Raw genomic sequence first — 22301 nt, forward strand, 5'->3', positions numbered from 1 at the left:
TTTAAGACTAGGTCCATGTTGGTGCCCATCACTGACTCAAGCACAAACGCATCTTGGACCCTTTCCCTATGGTCGCTAGGGCTCCCGCTGCCAACTTTATCCGGATCGGCCCTATCACTCCCTTCCCTCCACTCTTCCAAGGATAACCTACCCCCTTCCTGGGGAGTTGAAGAGTCCCCATCACCGCCAAAAGAAGAGGGAGAAGGGGAAGGAATAAAGACCCTCTCTTGATTTGTTGGCAGGATTTCACCCCCTGAGATGGTTGCTGGTAGGGAACTTGGCTTAGAATCTTGCCCACCACAGGTTTCAACGCTGTCGTTGCCTTCAACGTTGGTCTAAGCACCCCCAAGTTGAGAGCAACAGCTTTAGGCATGGCCATCCCAGACACACCCATAGAAAATGCGTTGTAAATGTCTGCAAAATTCTCACCGACACTAGAAATCAAAGCCGGGGAGAGAAGTGTAGGGAACTCGAAAGGGGGAGTACCCACTAAACCAGACTTCTTAAAGGGTAAGTCAAAGTCGAAGGCCATCAGTAGTTCAGTAAGGGCTTGCCCAATGAGCCCATTAAGGTCATCAAGACCTGGTGATGTCGGCGACGACACCCTCACAGGAGAGGCTTCAGGCGCCTCACTCCCAGCAGCAAAGTCAGACTAGAAGCCACAACCACTCTTGATTCCACTTCCACCTCCATAGTGGGTTCTACAATTTCACCCTCGCCGCCCTTATTATGATGAGTGCATTTTTAGGGATGCATAGCAAACAGAGAAACATGCCTCTTCGCCGGAGGTGTCACGGCCTTAAGTTTACGCCCCTTAACGTGGGCACTATCAGGCACCACGAGGAACCTGTCGATATTGGCGGCAAACAGGAGTTGCTCAGTCTCCAGGCCGCCATCATTTTCTTTAGCCCAGTTGAGGACTGTATCAACGCGAGACCGTTCTTTATCAGTTAGATCTAGCAAGAGACTTTTCTCATCAAGGAATTTGCCCCAATTCGCATGAACAGATAAATCTTGAATGTGTCTTTTGAAGGAGGGAAATTCACAACCTCAACGAGAAAGAAAGAAAATTCTTTTTTGCCATTGTTTGGCATTAAAGTGAGGGGGCTCAAATACCGCCAAGCGTTGTGAATGAACGCGAAAGCTACAAATGTTGCCTGGCAATCCCTTTATAGAATAGAAAGATAGGAACCCCTTAGCGGTCAAATCTAGGTACGTCTCCCCTAAGGGCTCCAAGGTCATGCAGAAGACTACGCATGAGCATAGTAGAACATGCCACGCATGTGAATGAAGTTGAGAGGGAACCAACCCTAGAAAGTCCAAGACACCGTGGACTGGGCGAATGAAGGGAAATCGCAAGCCGTATGCTAGGCACAAACAGGGAGGGAAAAACTCATCCCGCGTACCCTTATCGACGCATCCTTCCTCCGAGATGGAGAGCTCCACAGAATTTGGGATGCGATAGGTGAACCTCAGAATTGTTAGGTCGCGCTCAGTAAGGGTGGACTGCCAAGTGAATCCTTCAAAGAATGGAGGGGCTCGACTATTGGAAGATTCCGCGGTGACATGGAAGGAGGCCCTCGCCAGAGTCTAGGTCGAAGGTTGGTTAGGAGTGTGTGAGGAGCCGTGATTAGCCATGAGAGAGGATGTGAGAAATGAAAAAGAAGAGACGCGACTGAAGGTGAGAGAGAATGTGAAAACGAAAGAACAGATGCGGCATGGATGGGAGAGAGAAGATGAATTAAGAAAATGAAAGAGGGAAGGGGTAATGATGAGAAGGTTCTCTGGAAGCCAAACGGGTGACAACGCTAACAGTTACCATTCTTACGAATGGGAGAGAATAAAAGTGCGCGAACAATTACGTGGGTCACACTTTTAGGGTACAACGATAAGTTTGGATCCACACCTTAGTTAACATGGATTCTTAGCGAAGTAAAAGGAAAGGAAGTCTGAGTGGCCGCATACCTGCTCCAAGCCAGCAGGGTAAGGTGGCTTCACGGGAATTAAAAAGATATAAAATAAATTAATTTATTTTGTGCTAGCACATAGGAAATTAGCGGGGTAAATGGAAGGGATATTTAGGTCCCTTGGTTATAAGCCCACAACTAGAGGACCGGTCCATCTTGTGGGCCTAAGACTGGAGACTCACTATTCAAGAGCCCACGTGACCCATGGGCCTAACCGTGTGATATGATAACGCCGATAGATCAGGATGATTATATAGTCCACTTATTATGGGATAACTGGTGCTTATCCACGTCCTCTACAATACCCTTCTATAAATCCTTGAGTTTTCATCTCTCAAAATGTTGTTTTGAGTGAAGAAAATAGCTGGTTTGGCTCCATCATATCTCATTCCTCTTTTCTTCCCTGTCCCTTTCACCCTCCTCGTAGGGATTATTTCATATCTCATATCTTAGACCATTAATTTCACTTCATTTCTCAATTATTTTATATATATATATATTATATTATATTTTATTTTGTGTTCATGTATTGCTGTGGCACCTACAACGAAGTTTTTGTTTGAACTCTCCAAGCCTTATGGTCTGATCGTATCCTTCAACTTTTATTAGCAAATTTTTTTCTTTTTTTTAAAGGTTGAGAGTAACACAAGTAATATAAGTGAGAGAGAGAAAGAGAGGTTTCTTGCTTTGCTTGAGAAGTCTACGCGAAGGAATAGGATTGTGGTTGGATGCTAACTTATGGATTTTTTTTTTTTTTTCTATTTTGGTTTTGTTTTATTCTGAAACTTATACTTTAGCTTTATGTACACTCTATGACGACATTGAACCTAAATCCCAATAACAATGTGCCTCTTTCTTTCTCTCTCACACACGCACACATTGGTTGCCCCATCGCCACTCAAACCCATTTCCCAACTTTTGGTTTTCTCTTAATTAAAACTTAAACCCGTTTTAACAAATTATATCAGACTAAAAAGGACCCAAAACTACTTTTATTCTTCTACAAGTTTTTGGACATTTATAATATATGCAAGCAAAACCAAACTTAAGATCGAAGCAACTTCTTTTTTTTTTTCAACGACTTCTTAATTTTCAACTTGCTATATTTCTAAAGATGTCTTTCCTGTTTTGATTCACGCTAGCTACCTTTCTTTCTTTCTCTAGTAACTAAGATGAACGAGTGATCTGCGAAGAAATCACGTATTCAATCATGCAGAGTAAAGGACTAAAAGTAGAGAAAGAATATATATCCCTGGCAACCCTCACGATGATCAAGATCAGCGTGAATGAGAGGAGCAAGCGTTAGAAGAGACGATCTAGTTGCTTTAGATTCCATTTTTCTTCCTTTCAATTATCCGTTCTCTCTCCATTAATCTTAGGGGAGAAACCAAGAACGAAAGACGTACTTCCAGTGTGGAATGGGCATAAGATCAGAGAAACTAGGAAATGACTCAATGCAATGAACCTGTCGACAACCAAACATTAATCATCACAAAGGCCGACAAAGATGATCATTATCTGATTAGAACTTGTCGCATGTGTGGTTATCAGTTCAAATGCAGAGATCATAAGCAGGTCCTAAAATTTGTATAAATTCTCATTTTAAATCTCTTCGATCTCTTTCTTTGTTTTGTTCTTTTTTATAGAAATAATATTATTGTTTATGCGCATCTTTCCTTTGGTGTTAAAAAATAACGTACGATGAAAATAACATGCAACGTACAGGCTGGACTTCAAGATCTGCCGGGGCTACCTTCGGGTGTGAAGTTCGACCCAACTGATCAAGAAATTCTGGAACATTTAGAGGGCAAGGTTCAAACCGATGCTCGTAAGCTTCACCCTCTTATTGACGAGTTCATCCCTACGATTGAAGGAGAGAATGGAATTTGTTACACCCACCCAGAGAAGTTGCCAGGTGAATTCTAATTAAAAAGCGCCCAATTTCATGGTCTTTTCTTTTCTAAAATAATTTAGGTCTAGAATGCTAAGCATGCATGATGGTCTGCAAAAAATAATTTGTGATCTGCCCATGCAAAAATAAGAGCAAAAAATCCGCGGTACTCTACCAATCTCATGGTTTTTGTTTTTCAGATTTTTGTAGCTCGTTGTTTTTTCTGAAACATCAGAAATTGTATTCGACTAGCAAAAATATAATTCATACTATACAAGCTGTCTTCAGTTAATTCAAGTTGGACTAGTGATTTGCACGTATTCCATCTTCAACGGTGAAGTACAATTTCTTGAAATCCAATCAAGTTTTTACAGAAAAAAACAAACAACCATGGAAGTACTACTGTACGTAGAGATTTCCTGTTTTGTTTGTCTCTTAGAACCTTTTTTTTTTTTTTTTTGAATGTTGAGTACTAGAATCTGAAAAGAAAAACTAATATTTTGGGATGTACCTGTATTAATTTCTCTCAATATATCTTAAGATATATACAAACGGGAAACCCAATCTAGTCGAAATGTAATTAATCCGTCTTGATTTCATGTACAACCACCTTTTAGAATGAAAAATAAAAAACATTTCAACTACCCTTTATAGCTAGCTAACAAGAAAACTAATTATTTGTGACCAATTATTTCTTTAAAAATGACTATTTCTTACCAAAAGGAGTTTATTTTTGTCGCAAATAATCATTCTCATTGCAAATAATCGATCACAAATGCTCATTTTTCTTATAGCTAGTGCAATGGTAGAGCCAAAATTCCACTTCGGTGTGCTCAACTTTATTATATAACTTTGTGAAAGCTAGGTTTATTATGCTATGTATATTAGCAAAAAAATTATTCAAGGTCTAAGTTAATTTTTATGTTTTCAAGGAAAGATTTGGACATATAGTGAGTTAAGATGAAATGAATTGAGATAAAAGTTGAATAAAATATTGTTAGTATATTATGTTTTTAATATTATTATTTTTTTGAGATTTGGAAAACTTGAATTGTTTATTATATTTTGTGCGAAAACTTGAAAAAATTATAATAATTAGATGAGATGATTTGGGAGGATTTCTTAATCCAAACCGGGCAGAGAACTTTTGGGAGTCAAAAGGAGTTAAAAAGTTTTTATTATATGTTCTGGGGTCAATTAATTGTGCATATATTTTTCCTAATTAATTTATTTTACTTGTTTTTCTTTTCCTTTGATTCGGGGCCACGTGGCTTCAACAAGACATCTATAAAGTTAACTGAAGATAATTTGGAGTTCCAGTTGGCTGTAGTACTACTTAGGTTTCACGTTGATTAATAGTTTTGGAACACAAGATTAATGTGTATAATATATATTCTCGATCCATTGATGCTATCCCTACTAATATATAATGCAGGAGTTAGCAAAGATGGCCTAGTCCATCACTTCTTTCACCGGCCGTCGAAAGCGTACACGACGGGGACTCGAAAACGGAGAAAGGTGCAAGCTGACATGGAAGGTGGTGAGACGAGGTGGCATAAAACAGGAAAGACAAGGCCAATCTTGGACAGTTGCAAGGTGAAAGGTTATAAGAAGATACTTGTACTCTACACCAACTATGGAAAGAAAAGAAAGCCTGAGAAAACGAATTGGGTAATGCATCAATACCACCTTGGAAATAATGAAGAAGAGAGAGATGGAGAGTTAGTGGTGTCAAAAGTTTTCTACCAAACCCAGCCAAGACAATGCGGTTCCTTGATCAGTAAGGACGACTCATCAGTTTCTTCAAAATCAAACGGTCAAAATAATGCACACCAAGGTGGTACAGCTGGTTTTAGAAAAAATGCACTCTTTGAGTTCTATAATTCTTCTTTGATATCCTTTGATCAGGGCAGCAAAACTAGGGCTAGCACTCCTCAACTACTTTCTCATTTTCCAGTCGATGATGTATCTTCTTTTATTTCTTGAAAGAAAGGAATAAAAAATAACTTTATGGAGTTATAATAATTTAATGTGCATGATATGTATATTTTGGAGGGATATATATGAAGGTGGCAGGTGGGGGATTATTTGTGTACGTAACGTATTAAACTGAAAATTTGGCAATAATTCTCTCTCTTCCTTCTCTCTCTCTCTCTCTCTCTCTCTCTCTCTCTCTTCCCCAAATAATGGTAATAAATAATTTTGCCAGAAACATATAACCAAATAAAAAGAAGGGTGGGGATCAAAGTTTGAAATTCCGATTAGATGATCATTCCAGTTTGACCACCGGAATGGATTATTTCAGAATCGATACAATGTATCGATTTGAGATTATAAATATGTAAATATATAAATATTTATATATATATATATGTGGAAGAGTGCATGATTTATAAAATGAGTATATGTTGAAAACATTAAAAAAAAAAAAACGTAGATATAATATTGGTGTTAGAAGATAATATTAAAAAAAACACAAACTTAATTGAGTTGATATACACAAAATAAACAAAGAAGAGAAATAAAAGAGCCAGAGACTATTACAAATAGGAAAATGATAAACTTACAATTAATCTATAACTATTTTACAACTCTATTTAAAATGAAAGATAGTTTTGTAATATTAAAATTAGTTTTTAAAGAGATCAAAACAAAGAGAAAATGAGACCATGTTTGGGAAGTGAGATGAATTGAGAAAATCTCATCTCATCTCAAAATTTCATTCATAAACATTACTCAAATACAAATTAAACACTTTTTAATTTCAAATCTTTAACTTTTTATCTAATCATTATAACTTTTTCAAATTTTCAAATAAAACATAAAAAATAATATAACTTTTACAGATTTCAAAACAAAAATAATATTAAAAAATAATATTCAAACAATTTTTTAACTTTATAATATTTTTATTCAAAATTCTCTCTATTTTTTCAAAATTCAATAAAACATCTTAATTCAAATTATTTTATTACTATTTATATAATTCTCAAATTATTTTCCGGACATGCCTCGAGGGGACATATTTAAAACTACAAAAAATTAAAATTATAAAAATGACTTTTAGATTTAAAAATTACTAAATTGCCAGGAAAATAGTCAGGAACAAAAGTGGTCCTGAATACAAAGTTCGGCCATAGTGGACGGAATTGACAGGAATGGCTGGAATAGGCCATCGCTATGAATATATGTGTATTCTTACAGGGTCATTCCTTGGCATGCATAAATATACATGTGTTCACAGATTTATAGACATGAAATAGTGCATGCAAATGGGTTTCCGTCAGCATCTATATTGATCTATTTTTTTCATTTTGTGTTTCGGTGGTAATGGATAAAATTAACAAACAGAACTTGGACCTGTCTGGGCCACAAATATGTTAAGGCCGGCCCAAAACAAAATTTGGCCAGATTCGTGCTTTTGAAGAAGTTTAACTTGTTTATAAAAAATCATGCTTTATAAAAGCAAACCGGCAAAATTGACTTTGCCCGGATTGAAGTATAGCTCAAGAAGACTGGGTGTGTGTGGATGTTGAAGTGAGTTGAGTTGTGATGATAAAATATTATTAGAATATTATTTTTTAATATTATTATTATTATGAAATTTGAAAAAGTTGAATTGTTTATTATATTTTGTATTGGGATTTGAAAAAGTTGTAATGATGAGTTGAGATGAGTTGAGGTGAGTTTGGTAACCAAACGAAGCCTGAGTGGATAGAAAGAAAAAGCAGTCTGGTCCAAAACGACCCTCCAAGTCTAACCAGATCAGAGTCATCACACCCTATCCAAATTCACGAGAATAACTGTGACATCACTTTATGAGAAATGGACACTATTTTTTAAGAAAAAAATTTAAGTGGAAGTGATTCTGCACACTAATACGTGCATTCATTCAATATGATTGGTCAGAAAGTAGATTTTATTAAAAATAGTAATAATTTGAATTTAGAATATGAAAGCAACAACATTAACATGCAAATTAATACGTAAACTTGCTTGTACATAACAAAACTCATTTTTTAAGCAAGCTATATAATAAACCCAAAATGTTCCTACTCGCATATAAATGACCAAAAATAAAAACAAATTCATAAACCCTTGCGGATCTAAAATCATATAAGAAAACCACTACTCCTTTCTGAGTTTTTGGGTAACTAGTTGATTCAATCCTTGTTAAAGCGTGTTGAAAATACAAACACATAGGATAAAAACTCCTCTCATTGAAGATGGATCGGAGGTCCATCACCTCATTAATTATTGCCTCAGTGAACTATCGACATCATGTGCTTAGGGTCAAAATGCATAGGATTAGTGGCTTGAATTGGTCCCCAAATTAAAAAAGGAGCTATAAATCGACCCAGGAAGCCATTAAAAGACAAACATGATGGCCATACTCTCATTTTCGAACCATATTTCAATCACTATAACAAAAAAGATTTTTTGGGACGATTTTAGTTTAGAATGAAATGAAAATCCTCCGAAAAAATGTGATTTTGGAACGAATTTTAGATTTCATCCCAAAAAATGACGGAAGAACAAAACCGTTCGAACGTGTTCGAACAGTATGATTAGCGACGAAATATTTTGTCCCTAATAATGAAACCGTTTGAATGTAATGTTTTAAGTTTGTACGGTTAAATTTAACCGTTCGAACGTACATTTTGGCGTGTTAAGTAATATTATGATAGCGGGAAATTATTCCACCGTTCAAACGTTCAATTTTAACCGTTCAAATGATTAATCAGCACTGTTTGAATGTACATTTTGGCGCGTTAAATATAATTATTATAGCGAGAAACTGCATTACGTTCGAATGTAAAATATTACCGTTCGAATGATAAATCAGCACTATTCGAACGTGAAATTTGGCGCATTAAGTAACATTAATATAGCGGGAAATTGATATACCATTCGACCGTACAGTATTCATCATTCGAATGATGAATCAATACTGTTTGAACGTTATTTTCATGGTTCGAACGGTGATCATATGTTTTTTTTTAAGAATTATATTTATATTAACTAGTAATTATAAAAAATTTATCAATTTAATTATAGGAATAATATCAATCAATAATTAGTTTAGAAAATATAAACTAATACTAATTCATAATTAAATACTGAATTTACAAAACACTAAATATTGTCCATTCTAAAAATAAAATAAATAAATAAATAAAATATAGAAAGTACTAAGACGCCAAATCTTCGCACACTTCCTCGACTGCAGCTAAGCGTTCCTCTATCTATGTTAGTCGAGTACTGATGGTGACTTGAGTCGCAGACATGGCATCAAGTTTCGTACGTAACTCAGAGATGGTACCAGTAATCTCTCTATGAAACTATGAAACTCAAACACAACAGAACGGACCTCCATACACACTGCATCGATTAACGCAGATGTCTGTCCGCTGATCGCTGCATGCACAACCTCGGCCATGTCCTCACGAGTAGTGCTGTTTACTAATGCCTCGGTCTGTCTGGATGTCCCAGCAGTCGATACTCCGTGATCTCCCGGTTGTGCATCTCTCTGAGGATTAACCGGGTCTGGAATATGTCCATGAAGACGCAGTGTCGAGTGTCCCGTGCTGCGTGAGAGGGTGGTGCTATTGATCGGTCCCATCGGCTCCCGTTTACGCTCAACAACATCAGGCACGACATTGACAAACAGCAAAAATCGGGTGATCAAGATCCTGAATGGCAGTATATCCGTCGAAATGTACCGAGACTCTGATCGAATCCTATCGAATATATACCCACCAGGTCGATGGGAATACCACAACAACCCGTATCATAAATTTCGTCTGGTCAATGCAAACCTCTATCTTATGCTACCGAGGTTCTATATTACTAGCGATTATTAAATTCAGGATCTTGAAGAAAGAAGATAGATCTGCCTGCTTGGTGCTCTTTGTCCCGTCATACGGGGGAGCATCTGGACCAACAACCAAATCCTCACCTCATGATCAACAAGGGTATCGACCTCATCTGTATAATTGGTGCCTCCTCCTCAGCTGAAGGATCAGACTCTTTAGGCACCACGTTTGGATATGCATATGGCAGCCTAGGAATACCAAGATGCTCAGCTAGTCCGTCCCATGAAAATACAACTGAAACTCCTCGGGTAGAGATCCTATATGCCCCTCCGTCATTTGGGTTGGCACCACCAGCTCTCTATAGAACTCAGAAACAATGTCAATATAGGAGACGGTCCCCCATGACTCCTCCCGCTCCTCTAAGATAGGTCCCCAACCACGTTTGCTGAAGACTGATGGCAGGGAATGACCCTCCCAGACAAGACTCTGGAAGTTAGAAAGCTTCACTTGTTGCTCTATTGAAACAGTCATCTCCCTGCCTAGACCGATACTAGTCTCAGCTGGATTGCGTCGCTTACGTCCCACCCTAGAAGAAGATATTTTAATCAACCTGAAATTTACAATTAAAGAGTTTATCAATATATTAACAATAAAAATATAATAAATAACTAATCACTAAATTACATACGAATAGTAATTTAATAAAGTGAGACATTGTGAATAACAGAATTTTAAAAAAATAATATCACATTATTTAATATTAATTAGATTAAATAATTAATAGAAATTAAATATAAAACAAAATGTGATAAATTTCTATATTAACTTAATTATAATATAATATCTATTCTCGTAAAGATTTAATAGAACTACAATATGGAATAAAAACATCGATTCACTAATGTTACTAAAATTAATTATTCCGTTCAAATGCTTAAAATAGTGTTCGAACGGTATGCAAACCTATTTGGCTGTATACCATTCAAACATATAAAACAACGTTCGAACGGTCTACTACTTGTTTGGATTGTACCGTTCAAACGCACTAACAGGCGTTCGAATGGTATGCAAATTTAACTCAGCACCTTCGCTAAGTCAACTCAGCCATTGAAATCGATGGAATCCTTCAATTTTTCAACAAACAAATTGAAAAAGACTTAAATAAACCTTCCTACAATGGATTTAAGCAAATCTACGGTGAGTATTGATGGATAAATTGTTTTATCCTAATTTAAATAAATAATCTATCAAAAACCTAAATTTAAACGGTAAAATAGTTAAAAAAATAGCATACCGATGTTTAGAGAAAGAGGCTTCGATTGGGAACTGTTCGCGGTGGCGACGGCGGCTTTAAACGACAGAGATGGACGATTCACTTGGAGAAAACCAAGTTTTGTTAATTGTTCGAACGTCCGTGAAAACGACCGTCCGCGAGAACTTATTTATGCAATACCTTTCGAATGGTTAGTAAATACGTTCGAACGGTCTACTTCAATACATTTAAATATTATACTAATATATTAATATATTATTATTTTAGTTATAGTCTAATTAGATGACACTATATATATGTTATCTATATAGTCTAATATATTAACATATTATATTTTAGTTATGGTTTAATTAGATGACATTATCTATGCTAGTACTATAGATGACATTATATATGATACTATATATATGTTAAATATATAGTCTAATATATTAACATAATATATTTTAGTTATAATCTAATTAGATGACATTATACATATGTTATCTATATAGTCTAATATATTAACATATTATATTTTAGTTATGGTTTAATTAGATGATGCTATCTATGCTAGTACTATAGATGACATTATATATGATACTATATATATGTTATATATATAGTCTAATATATTAACATAATATATTTTAGTTATAATCTAATTAGATGACACTATATATATGTTATCTATATAGTCTAATATATTAACATATTATATTTTAGTTATGGTTTAATTAGATGACATTATCTATGCTAGTACTATAGATGACAATATATATGATACTATATATATGTTATATATATAGTCTAATATATTAATATAATATATTTTAGTTATAATCTAATTAGATGACACTATATATATGTTATCTATATAGTCTAATATATTAACATATTATATTTTAGTTATGGTTTAATTAGATGACACTATCGATTATATATTATAGTATGATATTACTATGTTACTAAACTATAGTATCATCTAATATGTCTATATATATTAATGTTATTATTTTATTTGAAGGGTATAGTGTTAAAAAAAATATTAATAAACATTTACCAAACCGTTCGAACTATTAACAATAACGTTCGAATGGTTAATGATCGAGCGGGAAAGCATCCATTAACGTTCAAACATACTATTTGTACGTTCGAACGTGAAAACTTAGGAGGGAATTTATTCCCGCTAAATATTTTCACGTTCGAACGGTTAGTAAATAACCGTTCGAACAGGAAACCTTCTGTAAATACACTTCAGAACCTCACAATCTCGCTCTCCTCCCGCACGCCACTCTCAGTCTCTTACGAAACAGATCAGTCCCTTCACGAACCAGAGCCATTCTTCCTAAAACTAGCCCCCAAACTTAAAATATTAACATCTCATTCAATTATTCTCGGATTACTGCTTGTTGGGGAGCTCATTCGCACGGCATATAATCTAATCTCTTTGCATTTTCATTTCCAAAAATTCAGGTATGCCTTTTATATCCTCATTTTGGTTTGAATATAATATTTTCCAATGTTATAAATTTGTATGCTATTGATATTGTTGTTTGCATTGCTGTGAGAAATTTGCATTCTCGGATTTATGGGGTTTTCAGTTGTTGAAAACGACTGAAATCTGGAATGAACACGTTCGAACGGGTTAGGATTACCGTTCGAATGTGTATGTTATGTTCGAACATAGTGTATCACCATTTAAACGTAAACTATACATCAATGTATTTACAATTGGAATACAAATATAGTTAATATAGTTGTAAATTATATGTACTACTAAATGTTTAAATTAAAATAAAATAGTTAAGATTTAATAATACTTAAATACTTAATTCTAAATTAATAAAATTAATATTTAAATTATATGTACTACTAAATCTTTAAATTAAAATACAAATATAGTTAGGATTTAATAACACTTAAATAGTTAATTCTAAATTAATAAAATTAATATTTAAATTAAAATACTATCAAATTTTAAATAATACCTACTAATTATGTTTTTGTTGTATTGTTGTATAAATAATATGTTGTTATTATTTGACATATGTTAGCATATCTTGCATTGTTTGTTCATCAAAATAAATCTTAGACCCGTTCGAGAGTTATCAATCCGGATGAATGCTTGATTGATAACTCTTGAATTGTCTAGAGTGGACAGTTTGGGATTATAAGATCATTCTCACAAACTATCGAACTATATCTGTTGTCGTCCAACATTATGATTTTGGTAGATTCATCCCTTGTTCTCTAGATATGCAGTTTCGGTGATAGTGCAACGATATGTTAATCGTCAGTACACACAACCAAACGAGCATATTTGGAGAACTATGGGAAGATGCTGCCGAAATTTTGTTGGACATGACAGATAATAGATCATAGGTTGGCGACTATGATCTTACAATCCCGAACGGGATGGGACCAACTACCTAGTGAAAGGTGGCATACTCCTTGATTGATACATGATACATGATTGTTTGTTGATGCACACGTGATTGTTTGTAATGAATATAGTCGGCATGGATAAGAGTTGGATGAGAGTTAGCGATCGATTGGATCAGAATTACAATGTATATGCTGAAGGTGTTAAGAAATTTTTGGAGTTCGCATTGGGTACATGTGATAGTGATGGGCGTATCAGATGTCCATGCAAAGAATGCAAGAATTTGCATTTTCGTAAGATAGACTTAGTGAGAGAGCATTTGTTTGTCAAAGGTATTGATAAGGGTTATACTAATTGGAACTTACATGGCGAACCATATCCAACTTCATTTGAGGCTCCACATGAAGAAGAAGAGATCGATGAAGATGTACAACCAGAGGTTGTTGGAGATTAATACGATGATGGTATGGAGCAAATGTTAGCTGACATCGGTGAGAAAATGTTTATGAATGAAGGTGACATGGACACATCAAGCTCAAATGATGGGGCCATAACACTTTTGCACGATTGTGGAGTGACTCACAGCGTAAGCTATATCCAGGATGCAGAAGACACAGTAAGTTGTCATTTACCGTAAGATTGCTTCACATCAAATCAATGTGTCGATTATCTATCAAGGCAGTCAATATGTTACTTGAATTGTTTAAAGAGGCATTGCTGACAGACAATACTTTACCACGTAACTTCTATGAAGCAAAAAAGTTGAAACGAGGACTCAGATTTGATTACAACGTAATACATGCATGTAAGAATGACTGCATATTATTTTGGCTAGATAATGAGCAATTGAACGAGTGTCCCATATGCCACGAGTCAAGATGGACATCGGACAAAGAAAATGTTCCACAAAAGGTCGTACGCCACTTTCCATTGATACCTAGATTACAACCATTATTTATGTCACGCGCAACGGCTGTAGACATGACATGGCACTCATTAGACAGAGTAAGGAGCGATGATATTTTGTCACATCCTGCTGACTCCCAAGTGTGGAAGGAATTTGTTCAGGAACACCTGGTTTACTGAATAACCGCGTAATGTAAGACTTGGGTTGGCAACAGAAGGATTTAATCCACTTGGGAACATGAGTACTAGTCATAGTACTTGGCCAGTTGTACTTATGCCGTATAATTACCACCGTGGAAGTGTATGAAAGATCTATATTTATGATGAGTTTGCTCATTCCAGATCCGAGGTCACCGGGAAATGATATAGACATACACTTACAGCCATTGATTGCAGAATTGAAAGATTTGTGGGAGAATGGGGTTGTCACATTTAATTCATCAACAGGCAAGTCGTTCAAGATGCATGCTGCGGTGTTGTGGATAATAAATAATTTTTTCGTCTATAGAAATTTGTCAGATTGGAGTACTAAGGGGAAAAAGGCATGTTCAACTTGTAACAAACATACCAAATCTGAATGGCTTACGTACGGGAGGAAATTATAATTCATGGGTCATCGTCAATTTTTACCTGCTGACCGTAGATGGCGTGAAAATTCTAGAATGTTTGATGGAACTGTTGAATGGGGTCAACCTCCACCATATTTGTCTGGCAAAGATGTACTTGCACAATTTATAGATATTGGTTGTAATGAATTTGGTAAAAAAGAACGAAAGAGAAAACGAATTACGAATGAGTTGAATTGGACAAAGAAGAGTATATTTTTCAAACTCCCGTACTATTCGAAGTTTAAATTGCGGCATAGCTTTGATGTTATGCATATTGAAAAAAATATATACGAATCCGTATTGGAAATATTGATGTCAATTGAAGGAAAAACAAAGGACACAATAAACTCAAGGAAGGATTTGAAGCGGTTGGGAATAAGACGGGAAATGCAATTGCAAGAAAATGGTTCGTCTGTCTACATGCTGATTGGGTGGTATACATTGTCAAGAAATGAAAGGGTTACATTTTGTGAATGGCTAATGAAGATAAAATTACCGGACGGTTATGCCTCGAATCTAACAAGGTGTGTGAGAACAAATGATTGGAAAATAACTGGATTAAAAAGTCATGATTGTCATGTCTTCTTACAGCGTATCTTGCCTGTTGGTATCCGTGGGTACTTGACGAGAGATGTGTGCGTGGCTTTGACTAAGTTGGGTGCATTTTTTAAAGACTTATGTACTAGGACGTTGAATGTAGAAGTTTTGGATTGAATGGAATGAGAAATTGCCATAATATTGTGTAAGCTAGAATGTATTTACCCACCATCATTCTTCGACGTCATGGTTCACATAGCCGTTCATTTGTCACGTGAGGTTCAACTCGCAGGACCAGTTCAATATAGATGGATGTATCCCATTGAACGATTTCTTGTAAAGTTGAAATGTACAGTGAGTAACAAGGCTCGCCGAGAAGGATCAATTGTAGAAGCATATATTGACGATGAGTGGCATACCTTCTGTTCCAAATATTTCCACGGAGTTGACACTCAATTTGATCGGCCAGAAAGAAACTTTGACGTTGATCGAGCAAGACATCGGCATGTGTTTTCTGTGTTTTCTCAACAAGTTCGTCCAATTGGTGCAGTGCGTGGTTATGACTTGTGTGGAAGAGAGTTCGAGAAAGTTCAGTGGTACGTGCTGAACAATTGCCCTGAGATAAAGAACTACTTGAAGTAAGTTATAACGTTTTCTTAATTTAAATTCGCTCATTTACTTTAAAAAAAATCTAAGAATATAAAAGATTTGTGGTAATCATCAATTTCAGTGATCATATTAACGTACTCAAGGAATTGAGAGTAAATGATATAAATCAGAAACATGAAGAGGAGTTCCCGAGATAGTTTGAAGAACGGATAATGACATTACATATGCTTTACTCAATAACCAATGAAAAAAATATTGATTTAAATATTGATATAATATATGCTTTACTCAATATGTAGGTTGTACAAATGCATGCGAATAATCCAAATGATATATCGGATGAACTGTATGCATTGGCGCGTGGCCCATCGAGATGCGCTGCTCGATATTTTGCATGTATTTCTCGGGAAACTACGTATCACACAATGGATTGAGGTTGTTTTAGGAAAACTCAAAATAGTGGTGTACTAGTCAAAAGAAGTCATGATGAAGAAAATATTGATTTCTATGGGGTTATTGTCAATATAATTGGAATGAAATATTTGGGAGAGCTTGCGGTGTATCTGTTTAAGTGTGATTGGTGGGATTTAAGCAATCCTCGTAATGGAGTCCGTGATGATGAATATTTTTTGAGTGTTAATACATCAAAAAAATGAAATGAAGATGATCATTTTATTTTGGCATCTCAAGCATCTCAAGTATTCTACTTAGATGACCCGAAGTTAGGAAATCAATGGCGAGTAGTACAAAAATATTCTCCAAGAAATATATATGATGATATCCTTCAGGCGGAAGGATAAGATGAAGAAGATGACCCCTCTACTCAAGAAGCATACCAAGAGAGTCAACCCGACTTAAATTTGTTTGTGGATTTCAGCCAGTATGAGATGATTCCATTAAATAGAGAAGATATTGAGGCTGAAATTGTTGATGCGACAGTTGAGGAAAATGATGAATCATCTGAAGTACCTACGGATGATGAGAGCGAATTGTCAAATGAAACTGATACAGATTATGATTGACCAATCATGTGTTAACATTACACTTGATGACAAATATTTTACTTATTGAATATATCAGTAGTTTGAAATTATGCCGCCAAAGAGGAAGGAAGTTTGCAACATCTCCACCTGTTCCTAGCTCTCATTCAGACTCACCATTAGAGATTGACTCTACAGAACAAGGAAAAAATCTAATACTCGTAAAAGTTATTAATTAAGGTCCTATAATAGACATATAAATGAAATTGATTACAATGTTATATTTTATAGAGTCTACAGTACAATTTCGTCAAGGTCGAGGCACCACTAGAGGGGTGGCGTTGGAAAAATATCGGAAGGTGAGTAAGATCAAGGTTAACATTCCTGACGAACATACTGGGGGCAAAGGACAACCAACAGCTTGGCTTGTATCGCATGTGGGTGCTCTTAGACGAACTTACGCACCTTTGGCAACGACTTCATGGAAGAAAGTCCCCCAAGATGTTAAAGAGCTTATCAAGAAGCATTGTTTGGTAATGTTTAAAACATTGATTTAGTAGAATAAATTTCTATATTTTACTTAAATTTAGAATATTATAAATGATAATGTGTTTGTGACTATTTTTTTAAGGATAATTTCGAATTAAATTTTGGTCAGAGAGAGGAGCGTAAGACTGTGGAAGAGCTTATGGGTAATGCATTCCGCAAATATAAGACGAGGTGTCATGACCATTTAATAAGTTTGAAAAGAAGGAAGATGCATGCCAATATCCTTTTCAGGATGTCCGACCTTCTGAGTGGGAAAAACTTTGTAACATATTTGAGAATCCATCATATCAGGTATAATTAAATTTAATTATTTTACTTGTCCTATTTGTCATTTTGCTTCATAATATTTTCAATTTCTTTGCAGGAGCGAAGTTCTATAAACAAAACAAATATATCAAAATCGAAAATTAATCATCATGCAGGCTCAAGATCTTTCCATCGTCTCTCTAAGAAATTGGTATTGCTATTTTTTTTATTAGATATAGTTAATTATTTGGATGAATCATAATGATTTTATATCTTAACACATTTATTGTAGCAAGATTCAGATACCAATTATGATCTGACAAAATTATATGCTGCATCGCACACTGATCGTAATGGAGAGTGGACTCAACCTGATGCCCGTGAAAATTATGTAAGTATTATAACCTGTTTTCATTAAATATATTAGAATATTTATGACGACATTAATTCTTTATATTATATAAGTCTATGATAAAATGGTTGCCCTACGTGCTGAATCTGCGTCAGATCAAAATTCATCAACAAGTGATATTGATATTTTTACACAAGTCTTGGGTCAACGTTCAGGATATTTGAGAGGTTTGGGTCACTGTATAAAGCCTTCTCCCTCTTCCTCTTCTTCTGGGAATGCATCTATGACTTCTATAGCGCTAGAGAATGCGAATTCCAGAATCGAAGAATTGACTGCAAGACAGCATGAGTTAGAGGCTCAATTGGCAAAACAAACAGATATGGAGATGCACCTCAAACAACATGAAGAACGACAAGAAGAGTTCAGAAGACAGATGCAACTCCAAATGCAGCAGCTTATGCAACAGTACAGGCCTCTAAGCGACTGATGGTTTTTTGCATACAGATTTTGGGATTATCTATTTATGTATGAACAATGCCCGTCTCACGGTTATTTATTTAGTTCGCACTTATTATAAAACTTTTGTGAGTGTTAAACAGTTTCTAGTGTATTTTTTCAAATATTATGAATGTCTATTTGGGTTTCTATTATTGACTTTAAATAAAATAGTTATCGTTCGAATGAACAAATACCGTTCGAACGGTAACATAATGTTCGAAAGCAATTTATTTTTGTCGAGTTCGAACGATCACATAACGTTCAAACGTCATTTATCTCCGTAGTGTTCGAACATAACTTATACCGTTTGAACCAATATACCGTTCGATCTGACCCTTTAACGTTCGAACGCAAAGCTACATTCATGTCGTTCGAAAGAATTCATGTTTGTTCGAACATATTTTGTTATCGTTCAAACTTGTTACTATTGTTCGAACGTAAAATTATTTCTGTTCGATTCTGGGACGAATTTCAACTGTAACAAAAGAAATTCCCGTTCGAACGTGTTCGAATGGTTTCCTTCAATTTCATCCCAAAAGATATTTTTTGGGACGAAATGGTGATTTTCGTCCCAATATACCTTTTGGCACAGTGTTGTTGGCACAAGCTTGGGATGATTTTTTTTCATTCTAAAATATTTTTTGGGACGAAATGACAGTCTTTTGGGATGAAAATTTTTGTCTCAAAAGACCCTTTCTGTTATAGTGAATGTGTACTTTTAGTTAAGATCTAACCGTGCGTTAAGATGGAGTATTTGATATTGATTACGTATAATAGTCTTATATACCAAATAGATCATCTTAACGAGGACCACATTGAATTAATATAGTGGTAGTTTAAGGTGTACAAAAGAATGGTATGACATATATGGGATAAAATGTAATTGCCTCCTATTTATTCGAGTGTACTTTCATAGACAAGGAAACAAAGGGTAGAAGTTTTAATCTCCATTGAAACTCACTATAAGAAAATTGTTTATTTGTCGCCAAGTATTTCTTGTGAAAATGATTATTTTATGCTAAAATGAATCTATTTTCGTCATAAATAGTCATTCTCGTCGCAAATAATCCGTCACAAATTCTTGTTTTTCTTATAGTGACTTGTGCTTGTGGTTTCTCCATATACGTTGATAAGATCTTAGAGCCAGTTTGGATTCATCTCAACTCATTTCAGTACTAGTATTCACTACTATTCACAAATTTCAACTCACAAATCTTACTACTATTCACAAACCATCTCATATTTGATCAATCCAAACCGGGGCCTTATATAGTGTGTTTTTTTTTATAGAACTGATTTAATAATAACAAAATAAGCAAGTTACAATATCTCCATTTCGGCCGCCCTGCAAAATTATAGACCTTTTTTAATAGTAGCATATTTTTGGGTCATGAATAAGATCATTAGCTTCGCTGAAGCAACTGATGTATCTAATTAGTTCAACACAACGTCGGTATATTTAATAGGTCGATATCGTTTTTGGGTTCTCTAGCTTTACACATAACAAGTTTGGTGTCAAGGCAAATATGCAATGGGCTTTCATCATTATCTAGATGAGAAGGATGGGGAAGGATGCATGGGCAAGGTTGAGGTGAGGTGGATGGGGTAGGGCCGGAATGACATGCAGGTCACTAGCAGCTTGTAGCACATGGCTGTTGTCCTTTTGAGTGCAAATGGCATGGCGAATCTGCAATCTTTTTCTTTTTAATTAATTAATTATTTTTTATTTGCTTATGAATTCTGATTAGCGCAGCTGGTATACTAATTATATTATCATGTCTAGTAATTTAATACGCATATATATATATATATGTATGTATTTATGTGTGTATCACCAAAGTTGTCGACTCATGCGTAGTCCGTTCGTTTTCTTTAAATGTCGGGATGCAAAAGATCTATCGAGCTTTTTAGTGAACAAATCTTATTTATTTATTGAAAATCTTGCATGTATGGAAGCAAAGTTCATAGAAATGTATGAATACCATGAATACAAGCAACATGATCATTTGAAAGCTATAGGCTTTGGTAAGGCATGATAAGCAACTGGTAGAATTACTAAAGCGTACGATGTTTGAATTAATCTGAACACAACATATATATTTTAAATAAAAACCGATGTCCAAATTTTATTATGCAGTATAATATCTGAATAGCATCATATCAAATTTCAAGTTTTTCAGTTTTTTATTTATTTGTAGTTGAGTAGATATATTGGTCCCATTTAAATTTTTAATTCCACTGTGTTTTGTTCAAACATCTATTTACCCTGTTAAGTATGTTACGAAGAAAGGTTTTTCAAATCCTTTTACATAGACTAATTACATAGTATAAATGTATGTGAAACTGACAGCAAACTCTTTAACATGAGTAGAGACATAAAGCTATAATCATACCATGTTGTAAAGAGAAGATGGTATATTGTGCGCCTATCCTTCTCGAATGCCCTGTTTTTAAGCTCTCTCTTTGTTCCACTAGGGTTTTTTTGCTGTCCAGAACTACAGATCTACAATAATTCCCTAGGTCCCGTAGCCGTCAACATGTTGCCTCACTACAGGCCCCTCATCCATGCCATGATCTTTAGGTTGAACCCAACCCCGTCCCTTTCTTACGGACACATACACGAGCCACACACACTATGGTAGGTCTCTTTCACCACACATTCCACTCCCAAAAGCCGTAGCCTTTCGAGCATCGTCTGTAACACTAGGACCCAATCAAGCTCGATTTTTTTTTTAAATATATTTTTGGACTAGTGGAATTATTTTTTAGAAATTGAGACGTGATCGATGACTCAAGAAAAAGACCAAGACCCAAGCCTACACCCGTGTCTTTTAAACCATTAAAACCAACTGAGTTTATAATTTTTTTTTTTTGCCGCCACGCACGATTGCACTCCTAAGCACGTACGCCTCTATTCTCCTCAGCTTTAGGGTTTTTGTTTTTGTTTTGTTTCAATCACCTTTTTTTTTTTTCACACGTTAACTTCCTCGCACATTTTCTTTTCCGTCTATTTTCACACCTAGAGTTTTCCTCACGTCCACGGCATGCATGATATTGCACGTCACTTTCCTCTCATTCTCTAGGGTTCTTGTTCGTCGCCTATAAATATATACATACGTATGGCCCGCATGTGATAGTTTATCAAGCCTATAGCTGCCGCAAACCTCCCACGACAGTCTCCACCCCCACTGCCCAACCTCTTCCCCTCCGTAGCCCACTTCTCCTCCTCACTGTGAGCCCTCCCCCTCAGCGTAGCCGTGCAGCACCCCCAACCACTGCCACAAACGAGCCAAGCCAGCAACGCAGCACAATATTTTTCCGTGACGCCGCTGCCTTGCCACACGAAATCATAGCCAGCAACTCGTCCTTTAAATAGCGCACCACCCTCCAGCCCATCCTCACCACCACGGAAAGCCAACCATCATGGTAGCTGCTGCTATGCCTTGCACCTCCATACCCAGCCGCTGATACACTTAGGACGTGAAAGGCTCTGTTTTTACACGTCAAAACAGGGGAAGCATCCCCACCGTGAGCCACGTCGTTAGCCCCCCTCCACATCGATGCCACTACCATCAAAGGACCCCAGAGGTCGAGCCTTCACTTTCGAACACTGCCCTGGTCTCACACCTCGCTGCATCAAGGTGAGTTTTCGTTCTTTCTCTCTTCGTCTCTCATTCGCTCACCACTCTTTCTTGTTCGCTCGT

At 35.8% G+C, this 22301-nt stretch overlaps 1 protein-coding gene across 2 annotated transcripts; it reads left to right on the forward strand.

The window, feature by feature from the left end:
• Window positions 1-3069: 3069 nt before the first annotated feature.
• Window positions 3070-5879, forward strand: LOC121248485 (NAC domain-containing protein 73-like). 2 transcript variants are annotated; one of them, XM_041146961.1, is made up of 4 exons: window positions 3070-3222; window positions 3346-3542; window positions 3693-3882; window positions 5294-5879. In XM_041146961.1, the coding sequence occupies exons 2-4, from the start codon at window positions 3414-3416 to the stop codon at window positions 5842-5844; spliced, it is 870 nt and encodes a 289-aa protein (XP_041002895.1). In that variant the 5' UTR covers window positions 3070-3222; window positions 3346-3413; the 3' UTR covers window positions 5845-5879. The 2 variants fall into 2 exon arrangements, with proteins under 2 accessions (XP_041002895.1, XP_041002896.1); XM_041146962.1 differs by lacking the exon at window positions 3070-3222 and having other exon boundaries at window positions 3269-3542.
• Window positions 5880-22301: the final 16422 nt, after the last annotated feature.

This window comes from Juglans microcarpa x Juglans regia, chromosome 2D, assembly GCF_004785595.1.
Source record: "Juglans microcarpa x Juglans regia isolate MS1-56 chromosome 2D, Jm3101_v1.0, whole genome shotgun sequence".
Lineage (NCBI taxonomy): Eukaryota > Viridiplantae > Streptophyta > Magnoliopsida > Fagales > Juglandaceae > Juglans > Juglans microcarpa x Juglans regia.